Source organism: Ranitomeya variabilis, chromosome 4 (assembly GCF_051348905.1).
Source record: "Ranitomeya variabilis isolate aRanVar5 chromosome 4, aRanVar5.hap1, whole genome shotgun sequence".
Classification (NCBI taxonomy): domain Eukaryota; kingdom Metazoa; phylum Chordata; class Amphibia; order Anura; family Dendrobatidae; genus Ranitomeya; species Ranitomeya variabilis.
The window spans coordinates 722,348,820-722,376,231 of NC_135235.1; the positions used below are offsets into that span (position 1 = coordinate 722,348,820).

Below are 27,412 nucleotides of genomic sequence, written 5' to 3' on the forward strand. Positions count from 1 at the left end.
AGAGCTCAGAAGGGAAGGAGTGCCATTTGACTTTTCAATGCAAAATTGGCTGGAATTGAGATCGGACACCATGTCGCGATTGGAGAGCCCCTGATGTGCCTAAACAGTGGAAACCCCCCAATTCTAACTCCAGCTCTAACCTTAACACACCCCTAAACCTAATCCCAACCCTAACCATAACCACACCCCTAACCTGAAAACACCCCTAACCCTAATCCCAACCCTAACCACACCCCTAACCTTAATCCCAACCATAACCCTAACCACACCCCTAACCCTAATCCCAACCATAAACCTAATCCCAGCCATAAACGTAATCCAAACCCTAAGGCTTAACCCTAACCTTAGCCTTAACCCTAATCCTAACTCTAATGGGAAAATGGAAATAAATAATTTTTTTTTATTTTATATTTTTTCCCTAAGGAGGTGATAAAGGGGGAGCTTGATTTACTATTTATATCAGGTTTGTATATCTGGTTTTTATGTTTGGCAGCTGTCACATGCTAAAAGACGCTTTTTATTGCAAAGAAAAAAAATAGTTTTTGCATCACCATATTTTGAGAGCTATAATTTTTCCATATTTTGTTCCACAGAGTCATGTGAGGTCTTGTTTTTTGAGGGACGAGTTGACGTTTTTATTGGTACCATTTTCAGGCACATGATCTCTTATTGTTACGTTTTTTGGGAGGCAGAATGAACAAAAACCAGCAATTCAGGAATTTCTTTTGGGTGGGGCGTTTATACCATTCCACGTGTGGTAAAATTGATAAGGCAGTTTTATTCTTTGGGTCAGTAGGATTACAGCGATACCTCATTTATATCTTTTTTATGGTGCTTTTATACAGTAAAAACTATTTTATGTAAAAAATAATTGTTTTTGCATCACTTTATTCTGAGAGCTATAACTATTTTTTAACCGATGGCGCTATATGGCGGCTCGTTTTTTGCAGGACAAGATGACTTTTTCAGCGGTACCATGTTTATTTATATCTGTCTTTTTGATCGGGTGTTATTCCACTTTTTGCTTGGCGGTATGATGATAAAGCATTGGTTTTTGCTTCGTTTTATATTTATTTTTTACGGTGTTCACTGAAGGGGTTAACTAGTGGGACAGTTTTATAGGTCGGTCAGGTCGTTATGGTCAGGAATTACCAAATATCTGTACTTTTATTGTTTTTTTTATTTACATAAAGAAATGTATTTATTGGAACAATACTTATTTTTTCCTTTATTTAGGAATTTAAAAAATATGCATTTTTATACAGTATAATTTTTTTTTTTTTTTTTTTTTACTTTGTCCCAGGGTGGGACATCACTATATAGTGTCAGATCGCTGATCTAACACTCTGCACAGCAATATGTCAGATCAGCGATCTGACAGGCAGTGCAGGAGGCTTCTCAGCGCCTGCTCTCAGCAGGCACTGAGAAGCCACCTCCGTGCAGGACCCAGAAGGACCTCGTGGCCATCTTTGATCCGGGGGCCTGCAGGGAGGAGACCCTCGGAACAACGTGATCACATCGCATTGTTCTGAGGGTCTCAGGGAAGCACGCAGGGAGCCCCCCTCCCTGTGCGATGCTTCCTTATGCCACCGCTACACTGCAATCTTGTTTGATCGCAGTGTTCCGGGGTTAATGTGCCGAGAGGGGTCCGTGAACACTCCTGTCACATAGTGCCAGATGCATGTAGAAAAGCCGCGGAGACACCATCACGTGTTTCTCAACATGTGCCCTGGAACAAAACAGATAAGGCAGAAATATGACCTTTGAGGGAACTAAGCACCAGGCCTGAGTCCAGACCAGCCTGAAGAAATTCCAGAATGGTCATGATGGAGAAAGCAAGAGGAAAAGGACCGTGGGGTCCCTGCACTATGCGAAAAATGATTTCCAGGTACGGTGATAAATGCGCACGGATGTAGGTTTCCGAGCGCTAATCATGGTGGAAACCACTTTTTGGGAAAACCCAGCTTGGGTTAGGACCCAAGATTCAACGGCCATGCCGTTAAACACAGGGCCCCCGAGTTCTGGTGGCAAATCGGGCCCTGGGAGAGTAAATCTGGTCGATCTGGAAGACACCAAAGAACGTTGACGAGCTGCACCAACTCCACGTACCACGCCAGGCGTGGCCAGGCTGGAGAGACAAGGATGACTGGAATTCCTTCTGTCTTTAACTTCCTGATGACTCTCAGGAGCAAAGGAAGTTGGGGAGGGACACGTAAGGAAGAGGGAAATTATGCCACGGAAGGACCAGTGCATCCACCCCAATGGCCTCTGGATCCTGGGACCAAGCTATGAACTCGGGCTCCTTGGCGTGTAGTCTTGATGACATCAGATCGACGTCCGAAGTCCCTCAGCGATGACAAACCTGCTGGAAGACCTCCGGATGCAGTGACCACTCCCCCAAAGCGAGACCCTGCCGCCCAGTTTTCCACACCCGGGATGTGAACTGCTGAGATGACGGAATTTTTCCTCTCAGCCCAATGGAGAATGTGCTTCACCTTGCACATTACCGCACTGCTGCGGGTGCCCTCCTGATGGTTGATATATGCCACAGCTGTGGCGTTGTCCGATTGTATGTGGATGGGGTGACTGACTAGGAGGTGATGGAACCATCTGTAACAACTCTGCTGGCATCACGGCATGGCCTCTCATCTCTAACACTATCTTACCCACTGCTCCAGGCAATGATGTGGTTTCTGTTTCTCGCCAGCTCCATATTCTGTGTCTCTGCTTTCTGCATGCTTCCTGGCTGTGTACATAGGGGGGCGGCGCCTGAACTCTCTGGTTCTCATAGGAATCAGGTGCATCTGTCTAATCTGTTCCTGACCAATTGCCAGGAGGCCTCCAGTATTTAGTGCAGCTCCACCCAGAGGTCGGGCCTGTGCAATGTGTTAGCTCAGTTTGTGTTTAGCTTCTGAGCTTGCCAGGCCTTGCTCTGTGTTACTCCCTCTCTGGAGGCTATCCTGGTCCCTGTGTCTTTGTCCTTGTTTCTTGTCTTGTTCCATTTCCTTGTCTGAGCTTAGTCTTATCTCGGTTTCCTTGTCTGTGTCTTGCTTCCCTGCTGTGTATTTCCTCGTGTTCTCAGTCTGCTTACACTCCGCACTATTGCGGCTCTGCCTGCTCTGTACCTTTGTAGCTTTACCTCTGCTCCGCACTCCTGCGGTTCTGCTCCTTTCTACTCTGCTTATCTTCTGCTGCTGCAGTTATCTCTTGCTGCATCTCCTCTCCGCTTCCAGCGGTTCTGCTCCTTTCTACTCTGCTTTGCTGCTGCAGGAACCTCTTGCTGCAGCTCCACTCCCCATTCCTTGTGGCTCCGCTCTGCTTAGCTTCTACAGCTGCAGTAATCTCTTGCTGCAGCTCCTCTCCACATTCCTTGCAGTTCTGCTCTGCTTTGCTGCTGCAGAAACCTCTTGCTGCAGCTCCTCTCCACATTCCTTGTGGCTCTGCTCTGCTTAGCTTCTGCAGTAAACTCTTGCTGCAGCTCTGGACCATATTCCTTGTGGTTCTGCCCTGCTTAGCTTTTATTGCTGCGCTATCTCTTGCTGCTCTACCGCTCCTATCCACAGCCTTGCGGTTCTCTTCCAGTCTGAACAGGTCCCAACTTTTTCCTTCATACCTCATTCCTTTCTGCTTGTTTCCTTTTCTGCACTTCCTGTGTGAACAGGTCGCTCCATACTACATATCCGTACCTGCACCTCTAGTGTGAACAGGTCCCTACCTGTTCCTTCATACTACAAATCCGTACCTGCACATCCAGTGTGAACAGGTCCCTACCTGTTCCTTCATACACATCAACCAGCCCTGTGTTCTCTGCCATGCCTGCCAGCCCTGTGTTCTCTGCCAGCCCTGTGTCTCAGCCGTGCCAGCCTACTCGTCTTGAGTTTCAGCCGTGCTCTTCTGCCAGTCCTGTCTGATGCCCGCACCTGTCCTAGTGTTTCTGTTCTCCAAGTGGGTTCAGCAGCCACAGCCAGACACCACCCTGGAGTAGCACCTGGCAACTGCCTGCTGCAAAAGCCTGACCTCACCATCAGAGACTACAGTGAAAACCCAGGCAGCTGTCATAGTCACGCCACTCCCAGGGTAGTCTGGTTTGTGGCACAGTGGGGCCACAAACCCCCCGAGCTCACGCCCACCAGTCAGGGCGTGAGCGTGACACCATCGCAGGATGAACCAAATCACCCAGATGTCCAGAATCTTGATCGGATAAGTGCTTCGCTAGGAGACCAGAGTCCCTGGGCAGTGTGATGCCGCAAGACAGCGCCCTAGCATAGAAGACTGGCGGCGGTGGTGACCATCAGCCATTGAACCTGAAGGAAAGATTTACCTTGGGTGAGGGATGACCGCAACGTCCACCACCTGAGCACCTGCTTGACCCGTGAGGACAAGCGGCATAGCCGGTCGAGAGAGAAAAAATGGGTTCCTGTCCCAGGCTGCTAGAAGTGCATGCTGTAGAGGCTGAAGATGCAACTGGGTGAAAGGAACAGCTTCCATCGCTGCTCAGAACCCTCATGCAGAATCGGATGGAGAGAGGATGTGGGCGACAAAGTACCCGGGCTCCCTGCTGAAGGGCTAAGACTCTGTCAAGGGAGAATCGCCAACCCTCGACAGGTGTCCAGCAGGGCTGTGGAGTCGGAGCCCATTTTGGTGGAATTGGAGTCAGTATAAAATGGACCAACTCCGACTCCTAAGATATATAATAAATTGGGTACAGTAGTTCAATACAGTTTGTGGGGAATATTTTTTTCATAAGAATTTGGGAAAGTTATGAAATGTCCTATAAATGTCTGTCCTATTCCTGATCTAAGTATTGGAGTTTTAGCTGAGATGAATCTGTGCTGCAGTTCATGTTCAGGATAAGTATTGAAGCTCCTCCTCTACAGATAAGGGGAAAAAATAAACACACAGAGAAGGAAAGCCTACATTCATCTCAGAATTTCTGGGTGAACAGGAAAGCAGGATTAAAGAGGTAAGTAATTCCTAAAGCATATCTAAACTTTCAATAAACTGTGCATAAATCAATAGTCCAATATATGTTGTCTATGTATGCTTGATGTTTTAGTTTGTTTTTCCTCTTAGCTCATGTTTGGAGAAATTAGCTGCTCTGATGACTTATATACACTATACATACAGTAGAATATAAGGGGAAAAAATGTTTTCTAACATCTCAAATTCGGAAATACAGTAACACGATCGATGAGGACGTATGTGTGTGTGTGTTCTGGATTGTGATTCAGCACAGATATTACTACAGAAGAACAGCAAAATGATTCTTCACAATCAGATGATCTTGCTGAAGCTGCTTCACACCTCTTTCCTATTCATCACATGCGCTGTGTTGTGCACACGCTGCAGCTGGCAATAAGAGATAGTCTGCAAGGGGGACATGCTGGAACTCTGACTAGCAAAGTGGGGAAATTGGCTTTTACTGCCAGAACCCCTAAAATTGATTGCATCTTGTAGAGACTTGCTGGAAAAGGGGCAATTGTGGATCAAGCCACTCTGAGCAATTGCTTGAGTTGAAACCCTTCCTTGTAGATATGGCCAACCTTCAGGTAACACTACATGAAGGTCAATGGACACAGGTGGCTGAATTGAAGGAATTGCTTTATCATCCATTTACAGTGACTAAAAAGTTACAAGCTGTGGATTTATCTCTTGGGATTTTTATAAAGGAGTGGAAGAACTTGTTGTTTTGCCTGTCCCAAAGAGGAGGTTTAATCGCAGATGTCATTGCTGCTTCATTGAAACGGAGAGTGACACTGCTATTAGAAAATACAATTTTTCTGGCAGCTGTTTATGTGGACCCGAGTCATCGTATATTGCTGGATGATCAACAGCTTACTAAAGGAAAAGAAGCTTTGATTGAGGTAACAGTTAGGATGAGTAAAGAGGACTCGGGCCCTGCCAGTGCTGATGCTGCCGTTCCTTCATCCTTATCCTCATCAGATGAGGAGTTTGATTTCGACAAGTATTTGGATGACATGGAGCAGGCAAAGCTTGGCTGCAGGGAAAAAGATTCCACTCCCATAGGAAACAGATTGACCATATTTCAATCGTTCATCAAAACTGACTGTGCATGAGGCAATTCCTTTACACTGAAATGGTTAGAGATGTTACCCATGTGGTTACTGCTTTGCCACCAACCCAAGTTAGTGTAGAGAGGTTGTTCTCTAGCCTTAAAATAATTAGGTCAGATTTCAGGTCATCTATGAAGGAGGATCTGATGGAGGCGATACTATTTCTCAGAACAAATTTATAGACTGCACAAATGCTATTCAGTATATTTTTTTTTTTTTAACTGTGTTTCCCACTTACTGCAGAGTGTATAATAAAGTGTAAATATGCTAAGTTTTTTTGTTCTAAAGTTGTATTCCAATAAATATATTTTATGCTCTAAATGGCTTGATTATTGTATCATAATAAAGATTAAAAGCCTGATGTTACAATTTTACTACAGTAAATTTATCACTTAAACATATATGAGGGAGTCGGAATCATGGGAATTGAGGAGTCGAAGGTTTGGGTTGTGTCCAGGGTCATTCCTAAAAATGAAATCTGCTGATCTGGTACAGGGGACGATTTGTCTAAGTTTATAAGCCAATCCAGGAGAGAAAGTGTGTCCGAAGTGATATGGACACAATCCACGCATGCTTGGAAAGACGGACCCTTGACTAGGAGAACATCTAGGTATGGCAGAATGACCACCATGGCCTTCGTGCACAATCTGGAAGCGGTGGCGAGGCCAAAGGGCAAAGCTGTAAACTGGAAATGTTCTTCGCGGACGGTGAAGCAAAGGAACCTTTGGTGAGGGAGGAAAAAAATATCAAATTAGGATATGCAGGTAAGCATCCCGGATGTCGATGGATGTTAGGAACTCCCCCTTCTCCATCGAACTGATGACACAACGGAGGGATTCCATCCTGAAGTGCCGGACCTTGACAAACTTGTTTAGGAGCTTCAGGTCCAGAATGGGCCGCACCGACCTGTCCTTCTTCGGAACCACAAATAAGTTTGAGTAGAATTCCTCAGACCTCTAATTTTCTGGAACTGGAATAATGACTGTTTTGGCATAGCAAATCGTTGGCTTGGTAGAAGGACCGTGCCTGCGTCTGTTTTGGGGGGACGAGAGGGGAAGAACCGTGCTGGAGGGTGGGAAGAAAATTCTATTTTGTAACAGGAAGACACCAGGTCCCTGACCCATTCGTTGTGAACGACGGAGAGCCAGGTATGGCAAAATAGGAGTAGACGGCCGCCTACTCTGCTGGTGTCGACCTGGTAATGCCGTGAGTCATTGCGTCGAGAATCTATGTGATCTGGCTCCCTTAGATCTGGATTGTTTGGGACGGTTCTTCCATGACTGGCTGGACTTGAATGAAACCTGGGGACCCCTGTTTCCCGGGAGGAGTGCCCCGAACTGGAAGAGGTAGCTGTATTACACCAAAAGGGATTGCTGCGAAAGGATCGGAAACGCGCCTGCTGTGGGAGGAATTTACTTTTTCCTCCTGTGGCGTCCGAGACAGTAATCATTCTGGAAAGGCAGAGATGTTAGGGATTTTTTAGAGGCAGAGTCTTGCGGCTGCAAGAGAGGCACTGTTAGCTGAGTCCAGGGAAGCATGCACCAAATAGTCCCCGGCTAAGGAGATCTGGTTTGCCAGATAAGCTCCCTCAGAGGGAATGGAAGGTCACTATCCTGAATGATTCTGGTCAGGGTATCTGCCCAAGAGACCATAGCTTTAGCTACCCACATTGCAGCGAAAGAGGGAGAGAGCTCCGAGCCCGACGCTTCAAAAACTGAATGGGCAAGATTCTCTGATGGTCCATGGGATCTTTAATGAAAGAGCCAGCTGGCAAGGATAGGAGGGTTTTGGTGGTCAGGAGCGATACCAGTGGGTCAACCGTAGGAGATTCGGCCCATTCCTTCTGCAGATCCGATGAAAATGGATCTCTCTCTTCAAGCAGCTTTTGACCTGTGAAGCGTTTGTCCGGTTGCTCCCTATGCCGCTGAACTATGTCCTGAAATTCAGGATGGTTGGTAAAAACCCTATGAGAGCATTTGGTCCTCTTGAAGGACACCTCATGATCTGGGACAGAATCAGAGTCCTCGTCAATCTTCAAAGTCTGGTTGATGGCCTCATTGAGACTATCCACCATTGCCTGATAATCCGGAGAATCTAGATCAAGCGGCATATCAGTATCGAACTCAGAGTCCTGGTTACTACAAACCCCAAGTGACGGGGGAGTGGGAAACGGAGCTCACAGATGCCGAGGAGCGAGAGGACCTGGGAGACGTACTATGGATCCATTTCCTAGATGCCTCTGGAGTTTTTGACTGAGAACAGACCCTGCTGGCTAACGGTTCATGTGAAGTAGAGAAACCTTCTAAGACAGGCAGACAAATGCCCAGACCCGTGGCAGGATTCTGAAGGGACTCAAATGCATTAGTCAGAGAAGCCATGGACTGTGACAGTGACAAAGCCCACTCAGGGGGACTAGGTACATTGGGTTCGGTGGTGGCGGAAGACTCCTGAGCGCACTCGGGATCACAGGCCTTGCAGAGTGGATTAATGTGTCCCCGTGGTAATGCATACTGGCAGGTGATACAAGATGTGAAAAACAATGTGTTTTGTTAGCCTTTTTGAAGGTCTTAGAGAGTGACATGGTACACCCCAGAATGTCCCTGATCCTGCTGATATGCTCAAATAGGGAGTATAGTGTGTTGTAAGGCCCAGTGACTATTGCAGAGAAGGGCTAATGAGTTGTATATGGCACAGCCCACAGATCTTACCCCGATCCTGTGGCCCTAAGTAAGTGGTCTTCCTATTGAGGTACAAGAAGGCTGTACGAGAAGGGAGCCGGCCTGTTGAAAGAGTCCGCTGTCCCAATTGCAGAGGGACTGTGGGGAGTGCCACCATATGTGACCAGGCTTCATGTATGGATATGCAGCTGGTGGGGAAAGATGGCCGCCGAGAATTGCACTGGGAAGTCTCGCCGTGTGCAAGACGTGCCAAGAGGAGGGCAGATATGGCGCCGTGATGATTTTGTTAGCCGGCCGGCACACGCCCAGGGGAAAGGGGAGGCCATGGTGATAGCGCTTAAAGTGCCGTTGCACACGCCATACCGCGTCCCGGGCCCACACTTACCAGCTGTGTGCGTCGCGGTATGGAAACTGCCACAGCGCAGGTCCTGGACTATGGAAGCAATCCTGCCATACAGGTGAGCTGCAGCTTGGACAGTGCAGGCAGCCCTCCATCCACCATCCCTTTGACAGAGAGAAGGAGAGGGACTGTTCGCCTTCCTTCCATCGCCGCTGTTCAGTCAGTGGCGATGCAGTGGGGGATGCACGGACGCCATAAGTGCTTCTGGGCATCCAAGGGGTTAACTCCCCGAGGATGGGTCAGGGCTGTTTGTCCAGCACTAAAAGCGAAAAGGGCCTGGATGCAGAGGGGAGTACATTGAGGAGATACTCCATGTTTCCATCTGTTGTGGGTGTGGGGAGATCGATGCCTTGAAGGGTACCATCTCCCCTAAAAAATCTCAGGCATGCCATAGAAAACAATGCAGGAAGGTTTACATTTGAGGCGACACTCCATGTTCCCGCCTGTTGTCGTTTTGGGGAAAGTGAAGCCCTTAAGGGATCCGTTGCCCCCTGTAATCTTTTGAAGAAGATGTTGAAGATAAAACCAAAAAATAAAATAATAAAGATACAGATGTTGTCTGAAGATGAGAACACATATTCCTCCTACTGACACTAAGCTTGAACTGGTTCGGCTGGCGTCACTGTGTGTGGTGTACACTGCAGAGGAGGAGCTAATCTAATGGCAGCAGCATAACACCCATGGCCCTGTGTCCCCCAATGAGGCGAAAGAGAAATGGCAAATTATGTAAAAAAAAAATTTGAATTATTCACAAAAAAAACGACAGTTCAAAGTCTCCTAGAAAACCTCATGGCATGAACCAGTGGAGCGTGGTGTTCAACTGTTTGTTCATTCTGCCTCCCAAATATGGAACAAAAAGCCACCAAACAATGTTATGTAGACAAAAGTAATACCAATGAAAAGTTTTACTCATCTTACAAAAAACAAGTCCCCCACAAGTCCACATCATCTGTCAATGGAAAAATAGAGATTTCTACATTATTAGTGGCCTGAAAAGCAACATCGCTTCCATATACCAATCTAGCAAAATCCGCTCTCCCAAAGTCAAATTTCCCCCTCACTTCTGAGTCTTACAAGTGTGCGCAAACCACATTTAGCATCCATGTATTTGGCTATAGTGAGAAGAACCCACTTAATTTATAGTGTGTGTCTGCTGGAGCACAATCTGGGCACTATGCGTTGGGTAACAAAATGGTATATTTTCAATGTATAACTCTCCAACATCCACTGTGCCCTAATTACCAGAAAGTGGCTGTGGAGTCAAAATTGCCATTACTCTATTTTCTCTCCCCTCCCGGTTGTAGCCAGACTACCTGACTATTCTTCTTGCCATCTCATACTACAGAAAAGCAACTATCAATGTGGCCCAAGCCTAGGGGTCTGTGCGTAAGTCCAGATGTAAATGGGTTGAAGTTAAAGGATGATGGGCAAAACTGTGACTATAGACAATAACACATCTACTGAAATAATCAAGCTGAATAGTCTTTTTAAGTATAAAAAAAAAAAAAAAGTGTATCTAATGGTAAAACCTCTTCGGGGTAATTAGAGTATGGGTCTCAGTGGCTCTTAGAAAATTTTGGCCTTTACGATAGCAATATAAACTATCACAATTTCAACAAGAAATATACTTTTAAATAGAACTATTTATAAGGCTGTGAGCGCACATTGCGTATTTGCTTGCAGAAATTTCTGCAAGGTTTCTGCATCTCTTGGCAGAAAAACGCAGCTGAAAATACTCACATTTTTAATGGGTTTTTGCATGAGTGTTTGTAAATCCATAGAGCTAAATAAAGATATATTAAAAAAATAATAATAATTATGATGTCACTTCCTTGTTCAACCTCTTCAGCCAGATCCCCTCATTAATGTTGAATAAAGATACACACACACCAGCCTGTTATGATCCCTAGTGGCTGAGGATCACAAATAGACCAGCAAGTGATTAAACTAAGGACGAGCTCTAGGGAGATGGTAACTGGACTGATCGCAAATCTGAACCTATCCAACACAACTAGAGGTAGCCGGTGAACGTGCCTAAAAAATTACTAGACGTCTCGAGCCAGCCTGAGGAACTAGCTACCCTTAAAGAGAAAAAAAGACCTCGCTTGCCTCCAGAGAAATAATCCCCAAAGATATAGAAGCCCCCAACAAATATTAACAGTGAGGTAAGAAGAAGGCACATACATAGTGATGAAATCAGATTAAGCAAAAGAGGCCCACTAGTACTAGAAAGCAGAAAAATAGAGCAGGGGTCTATGCGATCAATAAAAAACCCTTACAAAATATCCATCCTGAGATTTCAAGAACCCACACACCAACTAACGGTGTGTGGGGAGAAACTCAGCCCACTAGAGCAACCAGCAAGCGAGGGAATTACATTTTAGCAAGCTGGAACAGAAAACATGATAAACACTGCTGATCAAAAAATGAGCAAACAAAACTTAGCTTGTCCTGGATGGACTGGGAGCAAGGTAGTAGAAAGAATCTGAGTAGCACTGATTACATCGACAGCCGGCAACAAGTGAAAGTAAAACAGAGCTATATAGGAACCTCCCAGAGGATAATGAACCAGCTGATAGCCAGAGACCAGCAGGATAACAGACAAAGCCACCAGGGGGAGCCCAAAGCAAAAGTCACATCATACCACCAGTGACCACAAGAGGGAGCCTGAACACAGAGTTCACAACAGTACCCCCCCCTTGAGGAGGGGTCACCGAACCCTCATGAAAACCACCAGGGCGATCAGGATGAGCCACATGGAAGGCACGAACCAAATCGGCTGCATGAACATCAGAGGCGACAACCCAAGAATTATCCTCCTGACCATAGCCCTTCCATTTAACCAAATACTGGAGCCTCCGTCTAGAAATACGAGAATCCAAGATCTTCTCCACCACGTATTCCAATTCTCCCTCAATCAGCACCGGGGCAGGAGGCTCAACCGGAGGAACCACAGGCACCACATATCTCCGCAACAACGAGCGATGGAACACATTATGAATAGCAAATGATGCTGGGAGGTCCAGACGAAATGACACAGGGCCAAGGACTTCCAGAATCTTATAAGGACCGATAAACCGAGGCTTGAACTTAGGAGAGGAGACCTTCATAGGAACGAAGCGAGAAGACAACCACACCAAGTCTCCAACGCGAAGTCGGGGACCCACACAGCGACGGCGGTTGGCAAAGAGCTGAGCCTTCTCTTGAGACAGCTTCAAATTGTCCACCACATGATTCCAAATCTGATACAACCTATCAACCACAACATCCACTCCAGGACAGTCAGAAGGCTCCACCTGACCTGAGGAAAAACGAGGATGAAACCCCGAATTACAAAAGAAAGGAGAAACCAAAGTAGCAGAACTAGCCCGATTATTAAGGGCAAACTTGGCCAACGGCAAAAAAGTAACCCAGTCGTCCTGATCAGCAGAAACAAAACATCTTAAATAAGTCTCCAAGGTCTGATTAGTTCGCTCGGTTTGGCCATTCGTCTGAGGATGGAAGGCCGACGAAAAAGACAAATCAATGCCCAATTTAGCACAAAAGGTCCGCCAAAATCTAGACACAAACTGGGATCCTCTGTCAGAAACAATGTTTTCAGGAATCCCGTGCTAACGAACCACATTTTGAAAAAACAGTGGAACCAACTCGGAGGAGGAAGGCAACTTAGGCAAGGGTACCAAATGGACCATCTTAGAAAAACGATCACACACCACCCAGATGACAGACATTCTCTGAGAGACAGGGAGATCTGAAATAAAATCCACGGAAATGTGCGTCCAAGGCCTCTATGGGACAGGCAAAGGTAACAGCAAACCACTGGCTCGAGAACAGCAAGGCTTAGCCCGAGCACAAATTCCACAAGACTGCACAAAGGAACGCACATCCCACGACAAGGAAGGCCACTAAAAAGACCTGGCCACCAAGTCTCTGGTACCAAATATTCCAGGATGGCCCGCCAACACCGAAGAATGAACCTCGAAGATGACTCTGTTGGTCCATCTATCCGGGACAAACAGTCTCTCCGGTGGACAGCGATCAGGTCTATCCGCCTGAAACTCTTGCAGCACACGTCGCAAATCTGGGGAGATGGCAGACAAAATCACCCCTTCTCTAAGAATACCAGCCGGCTCTGAATCTCCAGGAGAGTCAGGCACAAAACTCCTAGAAAGAGCATCAGCCTTCACATTCTTCGAACCAGGCAGGTACGAAACCACGAAATCAAAACGAGAGAAAAACAACGACCAACGAGCCTGTCTGGGATTCAGCCGTTTGGCCGACTCGAGATAAATCAAATTCTTGTGATCAATCAAGACCACCACACGATGCTTAGCTCCCTCGAGCCAATGTCGCCACTCCTCAAATGCCCACTTCATAGCCAACAGCTCCCGATTACCGACATCATAATTCCGCTCGGCAGGTGAAAACTTTCTTGAAAAGAAAGCACATGGCTTCATCACAGAGCCATCGGAGCTTCTCTGCGACAAAACAGCCCCCGCTCCAATCTCGGAAGCATCAACCTCCACCTGGAAGGGAAGTGAGACATCTGGCTGACATAAGACCGGAGCCGAAGAAAACCGACGCTTCAGCTCCTGAAAGGCCTCCACAGCCGCAGAAGACCAATTAGTCACATCAGAACCTTTCTTGGTCAAATCCGTCAAAGGCTTAACAACACCAGAAAAATTAGCTATGAAGCGACGGTAAAAATTAGCAAAACCCAAGAACTTCTGAAGACTCTTAACAGATGTAGGCTGCGTCCAGTCATGAATAGCCTGAACCTTGACTGGGTCCATCTCAATAGTAGAAGGATAAAAAATGAAACCCAAAAAAGAAATCTTCTGGACTCCAAAAAGACATTTTGAGCCCTTCACAAATAAAGCATTGTCACGCAGGACCTGAAAGACCATCCTGACCTGCTTAACATGAGACTCCCAATCATCCGAAAAAAACAGAATATCATCCAGATACACAATCATAAACTTATCCAGATATTCACGGAAGATGTCGTGCATAAAGGACTGAAAGACTGAAGGAGCATTAGAAAGTCCAAAAGGCATCACCAAGTACTCAAAATGGCCTTCAGGCGTATTAAATGCAGTTTTCCATTCATCACCCTGTTTTATACGCACAAGGTTATACGCACCACGAAGATCTATCTTGGTGTACCAACTAGACCCCCTAATGCGAGCAAACAAATCAGTTAACAATGGCAAAGGATACTGAAATTTGACCGTAATTTTATTCAAAAGGCGATAATCAATACAAGGTCTCAGGGAACCATCCTTCTTAGCCACAAAAAAGAATCCCGCACCAAGAGGGGAAGAGGACGGGCGAATATGTCCCTTCTCCAAAGACTCCTTTACATAACTCCGCATGGCAGCATGCTCCGGCACAGATAAATTGAAAAGTCGTCCCTTAGGAAACTTACTACCAGGAATCAAATCTATAGCACAATCACAATCCCTATGAGGAGGTAGAGAATTGAGTTTGGGCTCCTCAAATACATCCTGGTAGTCTGACAAAAACGTAGGGACTTCAGAAGGAGTGGACGAAGCAATTGACACCACAGGAGCGTCACCATGAATTCCCTGACAACCCCAACTTGACACAGACATAGCTTTCCAATCCAGGACTGGATTATGAGTCTGCAGCCATGGTAGACCCAACACGACTACATCATGCAAATTATGCAGTACAAGAAAACGAATCACCTCCTGATGAACAGGAGTCATGCACATGGTCACTTGTGTCCAGTACTGAGGTCTATTCGTAGCCAATGGTGTAAAATCAATTCCCCTAAGTGGAATAGGGAATTTCAAAGGCTCCAAATCAAAACCACAGCGCCTGGCAAACGACCAATCCATCAGACTCAGGGCAGCACCTGAATCTACAAAAGCATTAACCGGGTAAGATGACAGGGAACAAATCAGGGTAACAGACAAAATGAACTTAGGCTGTAAAGTACCAATGGTGACTGATTTATCAACCTTCTTTTTGCGCTTAGAGCATGCTGAGATAACATGAGCTGAGTCACCACAGTAAAAGCACAAGCCATTTTGCCGTCTATAATTTTGCCGTTCACTTCTGGTCAGAATTCTGTCACATTGCATAAATTCAGGTGTCTGTTCAGAAGACACCGCCAAATGGTGCACAGGTTTGCGCTCCCGCAAACGCCGATCAATCTGAATGGCCAGAGTCATTGACTCATTCAGACCTGCAGGCGTAGGGAACCCCACCATGACATTCTTAATGGCTTCAGAAAGACCTTCTCTGAAATTTGCAGCCAGGGCACACTCATTCCACTAAGTAAGCACCGACCATTTCCGAAATTTCTGGCAGTACACCTCTGCTTCATCTTGCCCCTGTGAGAGGGCCAATAATGCTTTTTCAGCCTGGTTCTCAAGATTAGGTTCCTCATAGAGCAATCCAAGGGCCAGAAAAAACGCATCCACACTGAGCAATGCAGGATCCCCTGGCGCCAATGCGAAAGCCCAATCTTGAGGGTCACCCCGCAAAAAAGAAATTATAATTTTAACTTGCTGAACGGAATCACCAGAGGAACGAGATTTCAAAGAAAGATACAACTTACAATTGTTCTTGAAATTCAGGAACCTAGATCTATCTCCAGAAAACAACTCCGGAATAGGTATTCTAGGCTCTGACATAGGACTGTGAACAACAAAATCCTGAATACTTTGAACCCTAGCAGCAAGATGATCCAGACTGGAAGCCAAGCTCTGGACATCCATGTCAGCAGCTGAACTCAGAGCCACACCAAGATTAAGAGGAGGATAGAAGCCAGCCACAGCAGCTAGACACATGGCAACAACACACAAAAAAAAAATGTCTCAAGGCTTCTTTTCTCCTGCTTCTGCCATGCAATTAACACTTTGTTGGCCGGCTGTACTGTTATGATCCCTAGTGGCTGAGGATCACAAATAGACCAGCAAGTGATTAAACTAAGGACGAGCTCTAGGGAGATGGTAACTGGACTGATCGCAAATCTGAACCTATCCAACACAACTAGAGGTAGCCGGTGAACGTGCCTAAAAAATTACTAGACGTCTTGAGCCAGCCTGAGGAACTAGCTACCCCTAAAGAGAAAGAAAGACCTCGCTTGCCTCCAGAGAAATAATCCCCAAAGATATAGAAGCCCCCAACAAATATTAACGGTGAGGTAAGAAGAAGGCACATACATAGGGATGAAATCAGATTCAGCAAAAGAGGCCCACTAGTACTAGAAAGCAGAAAAATAGAGCAGGGGTCTATGCGATCAATAAAAAACCCTTACAAAATATCCATCCTGAGATTTCAAGAACCCACACACCAACTAACGGTGTGTGGGGAGAAACTCAGCCCACTAGAGCAACCAGCAAGCGAGGGAATTACATTTTAGCAAGCTGGAACAGAAAACATGATAAACACTGCTGATCAAAAAATGAGCAAACAAAACTTAGCTTGTCCTGGATGGACTGGGAGCAAGGTAGTAGAAAGAATCTGAGTAGCACTGATTACATCGACAGCCGGCAACAAGTGAAAGTAAAACAGAGCTATATAGGAACCTCCCAGAGGATAACGAACCAGCTAATAGCCAGAGACCAGCAGGATAACAAACAAAGCCACCAGGGGGAGCCCAAAGCAAAAGTCACACCATACCACCAGTGACCACAAGAGGGAGCCTGAACACAGTTCACAACACCAGCCTATGTTGGAGCATTAACATATATATATATATATATATATATATATATATATATATATATATCTCTCATCGTGATTACTCGCTAAACCCGCCTCCTGCATAGTAGCTCTGCCCCCACATCACCACACTTAATCCCGCCCCACCACATTACCACACACAACCCCGCCCCCCACCACATTACCACACACAACCCCGCCCCCCACCACATTACCACACACAATCCACACATCACCACACACAATCCCGCCCCATCTCATTATCACACACAATCCACACATCACCACACATAATCCCGCCCTCCACCCCATCACCACATAATCCCGCCCCCAACACATCACCACACATAATCCCGCCCCCCCACCCCATTACCACACATAATCCCACCCCCACCACATCACAACACATAATCCCGCCCCAACTCATCACCACACTATTGTTATTAACTTCATTTTAAGTTAATTTACCACCTGCGTAAGCGCTATTGAATGTTGTCATTATTTACTTTAGTTTAATAACCAGCAGCGTTAATTAGATAGCAATGAGCGTGCTCCATAGACACATTTGCACCATATATTGCTGCCCAAACGTTAATTATGGCCCCATAAGATGCTCCATAAAGATATTTGCCCCATACAGTGCTGCACAAACGTTAATTATGGCCCCGTAAGATGCTCCATACAGACACTTGCCCCATTTGTTGTTGCTGCGATAAAAAGAAAAAAAAAAAAAAATCACATACTCACCTCTCGTCACTAAAGCCCCCGGCACTTGCTATACTCACCTTTCCTCATCTTTCCTCGTTCCGGTGCTGCTCCATCTTCAGCGTCTTCTACACTGACAGTCAGGCAGAGGGCGCGCACTAACCACGTCATCGCACCCTCTGACCTGAGCGTCACTGCAGTAGACGCTGAAGACGGCACCGGAACGAGGAAAGGTGACTATGCGCAGCGCTCCCCTACCCCATTATACTCACCTGCTCCTGAATAATATTTTTGTGGGGGCACCACAGGAACAGATACTACGGGATCCTATCCTTGACCTATAAATATTTAGCATAAACTCTAAGAAACAAGACACAGAATAGGCCGTACAAAAAATGGGGATCACCATAACGCCTGGATTAGGCAAAAACAACTCAGCTTTATTACAAATGACATACAGGACATTAACATATAAAACCAATTAAAACTTTTACATACACAGAGCCCATAATAATTAATATCATAGGCTTCTATATGAACAGCATGTTACTGGTATGTGCATAATAACAGCAGCGGCAATACGACGATGTATAAATGCGGCCACCCTATACTGGTCATGCATAAAAAGTACTGAGTTCGTATAGAACTTACAGAGATGATATATACCTGTAATTAGTGGCCAAGGGGTGAACGTAGACCTAGAAGACAAATGCTCCCCCATAATAAAAAACTGCAAATGATAGACAGAGTACCAGTAGGTGACAAAAATGAGAATCTTAGAGCCCAACTAGTACATGCAATGCTGCAACAGATTAACAAGCCAATCCCTGGAGCCACAATAAATTATGCATGATACCCCATGCTAGCAAGATCAGGCACTAAAACAAGCGGATGCCCAACGCGTATCGCCACACAGCGGTGGCTTCGTCAGGGGTGCTATGGCTATACATGTTAAGTCTCTATTTTGCCGCTGCTGTTATTATGCACATACCTGTAACATGCTGTTCATATAGAAGCCTATGATATTAATCCCCATGTTTCTAGCACAGGTGCTTGCCTTATTAAGGGCTCTGTGTATGTAAAAGTTTTAATTGGTTTTATATGTTAATGTCCTGTATGTCATTTGTAATAAAGCTGAGTTGTTTTTGCCTAATCCAGGCGTTACGGTGATCCCCAATTTTTGTATGGCCTATACTGTGTCTTGTTTGTTAGAATTTACTCACCTGCTCCTGGCGCGGTCGCTGCAGGTCCCTGGTTCCCCAGCTTCTTCCTGTACTGAGCGGTCACCGTTACCGCTCATTACAGTAATGAATATGCGGCTCCACCCCTATGGGAGGTGGAGCCGCATGTTCATTACTGTAATGAGCAGTACCATGTGATCGCTCAGTACAGGACGAAGCTGCGGTGTCGGGGAACCAGAGACCTGCAGGGACCGCGCCAGGAGCAGGTGAGTATTATTAGACAGCCCCCACTCCCCCTCCCCTGCCGACCCCCAGGTATGACTCTAGTATAAGCCGAAAGGGGGACTTTGAGCCCCCCCAAAAAAAATTATATATATACACACATAGTAACAAAAAGCAATCAGAAATCTGCGTGAGATGCAATATCTGTTTTTTTTTTTTTTTTTTTTTTTTTTTTTTTTTAAATTGCGTGTGTTCCTGCATAATTTTCATAACCAGCAGAGGGAAAGCCGAGAGCCGATCAGCCGACAGCTATTGTTAATATTCTGGGAGGGAGCCAATAGCCAAAGGTTTCCAGGCTATTAACCCCATAACCCCCGAAGCTTTTTTCGGTTTTGCGTTTTCGTTTTTTGCTCCTTTTCTTCCTAGAGTTATAACTTTTTTATTTTTCCAACAATATGGCCATGTGAGGCTTGTTTCTTGCGGGACAAGTTTCACTTTTGAACGACACCATTGGTTTTACCATGTCGTGTACTAGAAAATGGGAAAAAAATTCCAAGTGCGGTGAAATTGCAAAAAAAAAGTGCAATCCCACACTTGTTTTTGTTTGGCTTTTTTACTAGGTTCACTAAATGCCAAAACTGACCTGCCATTATGATTCTCCATTACGAGTTCATAGACACCAAGCAGGTCTACGTTCTTTTTTATCTAAATGGCGAAAAAAAAATTCCAAACTTTGTTTAAAAAAAAATAAAAAGTGCCATTTTCCGATCCCTGTAGAGTCTCCATTTTTGTCGTGGCGACCAAACAAAAATGTAATTTTGGCATTTTTACTTTTTTTTTTCTCGCTACGCTGTTTAGCTTTCAGGTTAATCCTTTTCTTATTATTGACAGATCGGGCGATTCTGAATGAGGCGATATCAAATATGTGTATGTTTGATTTTATTTTTATTGTTTTATTTTGAATGTGGTGAAAGGGGGGGCGATTTGAACTTTTTCGTTTTTTTATATTTTTTAAAACTTTATTGCTTTTGGCAAGTAATAAATAGGAGACTAGAGACTGCCATATCCTGATTGGCTCTGCTACATAGAGGCAATGTTCAGATTGCCTCTATATGGCCGGGGTCACACTTGTTACTGTGATGCGACAAACTCGCGCGAGTCTCTCGCATCAATACCCGGCACTGCTGCTGGCACTTGGGACCGGAGTGTGCGGCTGCATGTATTTCTATGCAGCCGCACACTCCGGTCCCGAGAGTCGGCGGTAGTACCGGGTATTGATGTGCGAGTTTCTCACATCACATTCGCAAGTGTGACCCCGGCCTATAGCAGACTTACTGACTTGCAATGAGCGCCGAACACTGGATGGCGCTCACAGCAATCCGGCACTGACAACCATAGAGGTCTCCAGGAGACCTCAGGTTGTCATACCAACACACTGGTGACCCGCAATAACGTGACGTGGGTCACCGCTGTGCGTATTTCCGGCCCAATTTAAATGCCACTGTCAGAGTTTGACAGCGGCATTTAACTGTTCAAAACAGCTGACGTGCCGGGAAAGATGTGGGCGCACCACTGGAGTCCACATCAAAGGGAAAGTGCCCGACATCAGCGTACATTTATGCCCGATGTCGGAAAGGGGTAAAGGACTACCATGGAGTTACAGACTCAGATAACTGAGGCAGGATGAATCCACCACAATCAAACTATCATACAGATGAACAGGTAAAAAATACCGGATTACTTACCGGTAATGCTTTTTTATAGAGCCCACGACAGCACCCACTAGAGAGAGGGGATCCGCCCCTAGGAACAGGAAACCTATAGAGAGATAAAAGGGGCGACCCCCCCTCGCTCCTCAGTTGTATTTCAGAGAATAGGAGGAACCGCCGCCAGGTTTTAGTTAATAGGCTCAGTAATATGTACATATTTACAAACTTATACTATACCGTCCTACTATTAATACCTCACAACCACGGCACCTTGTGCTACTATAAAAAGGGAGGGATGTGAGTGGGTGCTGTCGTGGGCTCTATAAAAGAGCATTACCGGTAAGTAATCCGGTATTTTCTATTCGCCACGACAGCACCCACTAGAGAGATTTACAGAGACTATAATTTGGGTGGGTTTACCGTGTCAAGGACCAATATTACAAAGGTTAGATAACAGGAGGAAGACAGGTCTAATCTATAGTGCTTATAAAAAGTACTAGGTGAAGACCAGGTTGCAGCCTTACATATAAGGTCTATTGGTAGGTCTGCCTTCTCCGCCCAGGAAGCCAACAAAGCCCTTGTAGAGTGTGCTCCCACATGTAGTGGTGGATCTCTCTTCCTTTAGCTTTATATGCCAGAATTATGGCATCTCTGATCCAGCGTGATAATGTATTCTTTGTGACTTTGGAGCCTTTGTTCTTACCCTGGAAAGACAGAAAAGAGAGCCCTACTCTTCCTCCAGTCCCTAGTCCTTTCTAAGTAGGCTAGAATAGTCCTCTTAACATCTAGGGTATGAAGTTTCTCTTCCTCTGGAGTTGAGTGATCTTCATAAAAAGTAGGCAGGAAGATCTCTTGGGATCTATGAAACTTAGTAGCAACTTTAGGAAGATAGGACAGGTCTGTCTTTAAAATTATTCTGTCAGATGTTACTGATAAAAACTGAGGGTCTATTGACAAGGTTTGGAGATCGCTCACTCTCCTAGCAGATACCAATGCTGCTAACAATACTATCTTTAATGAGATATTTTTTAGTGAGGCTGTATGAAGGGGTTCGAAAGGCCTCTCTGTTAATGCGTCCAGGACCAAACTTAGATCCCACTGTGGGACCTGAGGTATACAGATCGGTTTTGACCGTTCACATGCAGATATAAAACGGGATATCCACCTATCGCCTGCAATATCATAATTGAAGAGAGCTCCTAGAGATGTAATTTGTACTTTTAGAGTATTTACAGAGAGACCTAACTGAAGTCCCTTCTGCAGAAACTCTAATATTGGAAATATGAGTATTTCAGAAGAAAATTGTGCTGTGTGGAACTCGAGAAATTTTCTCCAGACTCTGACATAAATTTTTGTAGTAGATGGTTTTCTACTTTTCATGAGGGTATCTATCAACCCTTTAGAGAATCCTCTAAGATTTAATAACTGCCTCTCAAATTCCAGACTGTCAAGTTCATTCACTTTACCTGAGGGTCGAAAAATTACCCTTGAGATAGCAGGTCCTTGGTCTGAGAAAGAATCCAAGGGTCTGTAATCGACATTGCCCTGAGCCATGAAAACCATGGCCTCTTGGGCCAAAATGGAGCCATCAACAGCACTCTTGCCCCTTCTTCCCTTATTTTTCTGATAACTATGAGTAGAAGATTCCATGGGGGAAAGGCATAAGCTAGACTGAATGTCCATGGAACCTGTAGGGCATCGAATATATCCGGATTGTCCTGTCTGCACAACGAGGCGAATGTTCTTACCTGTCGGTTGGATCTTGTTGAAAATAAGTCTATCTGAGGCACCCCCCATCGGGCAGTTATCAGTCTGAAGATTCTTCTGTTGAGCATCCATTCTCCTTGATGAAGGGTGTGGCGGCTGAGAAAATCGGCACGAAAATTGTCTATACCCCTGATGTGTACTGCCGATAAGGACACACAGAAAAAACATGGCGTCCCACAGGAAATGGCATTCTAACCCCGCGCCCCCGGAAGTTCATCCAACAACTTCCGGGACGCCAATGCTACTGCGCATGCGCGTGCTTCTCTGCGGCGCAGCTGAAAGACACCGCTACTGAGGGGTAAGCTCTGCACCTGCAGCCACATTGCGTCCACCGCACACAACCCGGCTCTTTCCACCATGCGCGGCTGGAAGGTATCGTTACTGAGGGGGTTAGCGCTGCTGCGGCCATAAAGCGACCATCGCTCACATACATGCACTTACCGCTTTGTGCATCTTCTCAGCGGTGGAAAGTGCAACAGTGTCCCAGCAGGGAGATTGTTGAAAAAACCTCCAGGCATCGCCATAGTGAAACCAGAGATGAGGGGGGATTCAACAGGATCATTCCCCCGACTCTGTTACCCGCTCTGAAGCCCCTGCCACTCAGCAGAGTCGCACAGGCGGCAGTCCAGGCGGGTGTTCCTCTTCATTAGCAATCTTCAGAGAGTCTTCTCTGTGGGTTCCGATCTAGGAACAGGAAACCAACTGAGGAGTGAGGGGGGGCCGCCTCTTTTATCTCTCTGTAGGTTTCCTGTTCTTAGGGGCGGATCCCCTCTCTCTAGTGGGTGCTGTCGTGAATAGAAAAAGACAGTTTTTTATTCCATGATACATCCCCAACAACAACAACGTATGTATGAGGGGAGAACTCCAACACTAAACCAGAGTTGCACTCATTTATGGTGGACCATTGGAGCCACTATGACTCCTGACCAGAAGAGTAGAAAAAGTATTAGTGCTCCCAGTTCAGGAGAGATTGTGCAGTAATCTGAATTCCTGAGGATTGAAAACATAATTGAATTTATGATGTGGAGTGAACCCATGAATCCGGGGCTCGAGCCAACACATCTGCAGGCGAGAATAAATGTATATTACAGCCATCAGCCACGCACAGCTTAGAGATATATCATGGCACAGGTGTGATGTGTTTTATGTAGTTTATCACAATCCTCCTTAAAAGTAGTCGGTTTTAAAAGAAATTGAGAAGTCAGGATAAAGGGAAACTGTGTTGCTATTGGACATTCACACTTGGCCTCACGGCACATTTAATGTTGTTGATCATAAAAGTGAAGTTTGGCCAGAAAGACTGGACCTGGTCTTGTAGGGACCATATGAGCACATTCAGCAGCACAGAAGGGAGAGAAGGGAGATTCATCCAATAAGATATCAGGGATCTAGCAAGCCAACAGCATCATTACCCTCCGCTTTCTCTTACAGACCCATCATAATGTTTTCTTCAAGTGATTTTCTAATTTGTGAGCACATTGTACGTACACTGTCATTTGGCTTTGCAGTTTACAGATCTGGACAGGAAACAGTCAGCGTCTTCTAATTTCAAGGGGGTAGGTGGATCCTCCAGGCTATATGTTCTATATAAAAGGGCTTTTAATGCCAAAAGTCATTTGAACAGTTTTGGATGGAGGAGAATGTTGTGGTCTAGAGGCAAAATGGTGATCACACGATTGTGATACGGCCGGACCACACCACCGATAAAGCAGCCACAGCCGGAGACTGAGAAGAATCTGTGACTTCTCTGCATTTAGTGGTCACTACTCACCTGGGTAGTCATATGCAGGAATCTCCTCTTTACACCGCTCATCTCCCCTCACATATGTCTCTGTAGTATTAATATGGGTCAGATCTTCACCCTGAAACAAATATTGTAAAAGTCACAGACAGATGGAGAAGTCAGCTCTAATCCTGCCATCTCCACCGTTCTCATTACACAAGAATAAAACATATAATACTGGTAGATAAAACAACACTGGACACAAGACCTTCACAGCCGTCTACACATCATAGGGGAGATCTCATGACACCTTCTCTCCATCTACCTGATCATTCTGAGGAACATCGGGATCTCCTTGTTTACAGTCCTGTGGAAGAAGAGGACGGGGACATCTCTCTGGTGTTGTCTTCTTACTCGATAGATCTGGAGGAAACACATACAGGGACTGAATTCATTCCTTACATACAGATAATTATAGGCCGTGGGTATTTAGTCCTGTCTATTACCTGGTGATGTGAGGGGCTGGGGAACCTCCATCATGACGTCCTTGTACAGATCTTTGTGTCCTTCTAAATACTCCCACTCCTCCATGGATAAATAGATGGCGACGTCTTGACACCTCATAGGAATCTGACACATACAATGATACCGTCATCCCCCGATCCCTTCATAGTGTTACTGTATAATATCCCAGCATTCCCAGCAGTGTCACCTCTCCAGTCAGCAGCTCAATCATCTTGTAGGTGAGTTCTAGGATCTTCTGGTCATTGATGTCCTCATGTATCAGGGCGTGAGGTGGAGGTCCAGTGATTGGGCTCAGGGGTCTTCCCCATCCCTCAGACACAGGGTCCTGACAGCGCTCACTAGAGGTCTTCTTCACCACTGTGTAATCCTGGTTATGGAGAGACACATTAATAAATCTCACTACAGACATTTCCAGAGTCCTCACCTCTCCAGTTCTGTCCATCTGTTATTCCCATAGATAAGAATGATGTAATGTGACGTCATCAGAATCTCTCACCTCTCCAGTAAGCCGGAAGAGGATCTCTAGGGTGAGGTGTAATATCCTCTCCGCCATCTTGTCTCTCTCCACATCCATCTTTGATGGGTAAATCAGAAAAATTCTCATATACAGAAGATCTTCACTGCGAGGATCCGATATTGTAGAGACCTGAATGAGAAGAAAATGAGCCGATGTAACATCATAAAAATCCTGGCGATAATACAATTCTGGAGATAAAAGGGAAACATATAAGAAGATAGAACTTGTAGATGTTGTATTCTAAACCTATATATTTCGGCCACAGACAACAAGCAGTTTCTCCCTCGGAGTCGGCAGCTGAATACGTTCCTCATAGACTCATCTTCCATATCGCTAATTCTCTCCTCATTTACCGACCCTGGAATCGGCATTAGTAATACTGCAGGAGATATTCATCACACGTGACAGGTGAAATAACTACTTCATGATGAGGACGACATCTTCATCTCCTACTGCGGCTCTAGGAACAGATCTGTCCAGAGTCGGTCACTGACTCCATCCCCACCGGCCTCTATATGGAGGTTTCCCGTCTTCCCCGCACTGGAATCTTCTATCACGTTTGATCTCATGTCTGAGTCACACACAGAAGTTTGAGGCTTTTATAAGATGATTTGTAAGAACAAGACAGGAGATATATGAGGCCAATGTCTCCATGTAAAGTGTTTCTTTCTCCTTCGCCTCATTGGGGGACATAGGACTGTGGGTGTATGCTACTGCCGCCAGGAGGCTAACACTAAGTAAACATAAAAAAAGGTTAACTCCTCCTCTGCCGTATACACCCTGACACTGGCCGCAGTTCATGCTTAGGGTACTTTCACACTAGCGTTTTTTGCAATACGTCGCAATGCGTTGTTTTGGCAAAAAAGCGCATCCTGCAAAAGTGCTTGCAGGATGCGTTTTTTCACCATTGACTAACATTAGCGACCCATTGCCACACGTCGCAACCGTCGTGCGACGGTTGCGCCGTGTTGTAGCGGACCGTCGGCTGCAAAAAACATTACATGTAACATTTTTTGCTGTCGACGGACCACCATTTCCGACCGCGCATGCGCTGCCGGAACTCCGCCCCCACCTCCCCGCACCTCACAATGGGGCGGCGGATGCGCTGGAAAAATGCATCCGCTGCCCCCGTTGTGCGGAGTATACAACGCTAGCGTCGGTATGTCGGCCCGACGCTCTGCCACGGGCCGAGTATGACGCTAGTGTGAAAGTAACCTTAGTGTGTGAAGGAGTTCCAGCTATCCTGGTTGCCCCAGATTGGCCTCGTCTGTCATGGTACGCAGACCTAGTGCAGCTGCTCACAGGAGCTCCGTGGCGGCTTCCGGACTGCCAGGATCTACTTTCGCAGGGCCCGATCTACTACCAGAACTTAGGGGCCCTGTGTTTAACGGCCTGGCCATTGAATCTTGGATTCTAACACAGCCCGGGTTTTCCCCAAGAGGTAGCCGCTACCATGATTAGCGCCCGGAAATCCGTCTCTGCACGTAGTTATCATCACACCTGGAAAGTTTTCCTTTCATGGTGCAGAAGGCGTGGGCTCCCCCCACTACATTTCTCCATTCCAAACATTCTTGCATTTCTCCAAACCGGCCTGGATTCAGGGCTTGCACTGAGTACACTTAGAAGACAGATATCAGCCTTGTCAGTACTTTTTCAGCGCAGGATCGCTATTAATCTACAGGTGAAGACTTTCCTACAGGGAGTAGCTCACAACGTTCCGCCTTACAGAGCCCCCCTGGATGCTTGGGACCTTAAGGTACCGTTACACTTAACGATTTACCAACGATCACGACCAGCGATACGACCTGGCCATGATCGTTGGTAAGTCGTTGTGTGGTCGCTGGAGAGCTGTCACACAGACAGCTCTCCAGCGACCAACGATGCCGAAGTCCCCGGGTAACCAGGGTAAACATCGGGTTACTAAGCGCAGGGCCACGCTTAGTAACCCGATGTTTACCCTGGTTACCATTGTAAATGTAAAAAAAAACACTACATACTTACATTCCGGTGTCTGTCACGTCCCTTGCCATCAGCTTCCCGCACTGACTGTGAGCGCCGGCCGTAAAGCACAGCGGTGACGTCACCGCTGTGCTCTGCTTTTATTTTACGGCCGGTGCTCACAGTCAGTGCGGGAAGCTGACGGCGAGGGACGTGACATACACCGGAATGTAAGTATGCAGTGTTTTTTTTTTACATTTACAATGGTAACCAGG

The 27,412-nt window shown here is 46.0% G+C and overlaps 3 protein-coding genes across 4 annotated transcripts in view; 2 read left to right on the forward strand and 1 right to left on the reverse strand.

Annotated features, from left to right (window-relative positions):
- Positions 1–27,412, forward strand: part of LOC143766657 (uncharacterized) — a 1,190,188-nt gene that overhangs the window by 210,090 nt on the left and 952,686 nt on the right. The gene's annotated exons all lie outside the window — the stretch shown is intronic.
- LOC143767085 (uncharacterized) overlaps positions 1–27,412 on the forward strand; it is a 108,637-nt gene that overhangs the window by 45,441 nt on the left and 35,784 nt on the right. The window lies entirely within an intron of this gene.
- The window catches only part of LOC143766665 (uncharacterized), a 32,143-nt gene that overhangs the window by 2,787 nt on the left and 1,944 nt on the right, over positions 1–27,412 (reverse strand). For both annotated transcript variants that reach the window (XM_077254509.1, XM_077254508.1), the window contains exons 2-6: positions 25,179–25,328; positions 24,870–25,049; positions 24,664–24,787; positions 24,483–24,580; positions 24,206–24,296 (exon numbers count right to left, since the gene is read on the reverse strand). In XM_077254509.1, coding sequence (XP_077110624.1) covers positions 24,206–24,296; positions 24,483–24,580; positions 24,664–24,787; positions 24,870–25,049; positions 25,179–25,286 — 601 coding nt within the window. In that variant the 5' untranslated portion in view covers positions 25,287–25,328. The remainder of the gene's footprint in view (positions 1–24,205; positions 24,297–24,482; positions 24,581–24,663; positions 24,788–24,869; positions 25,050–25,178; positions 25,329–27,412) is intronic.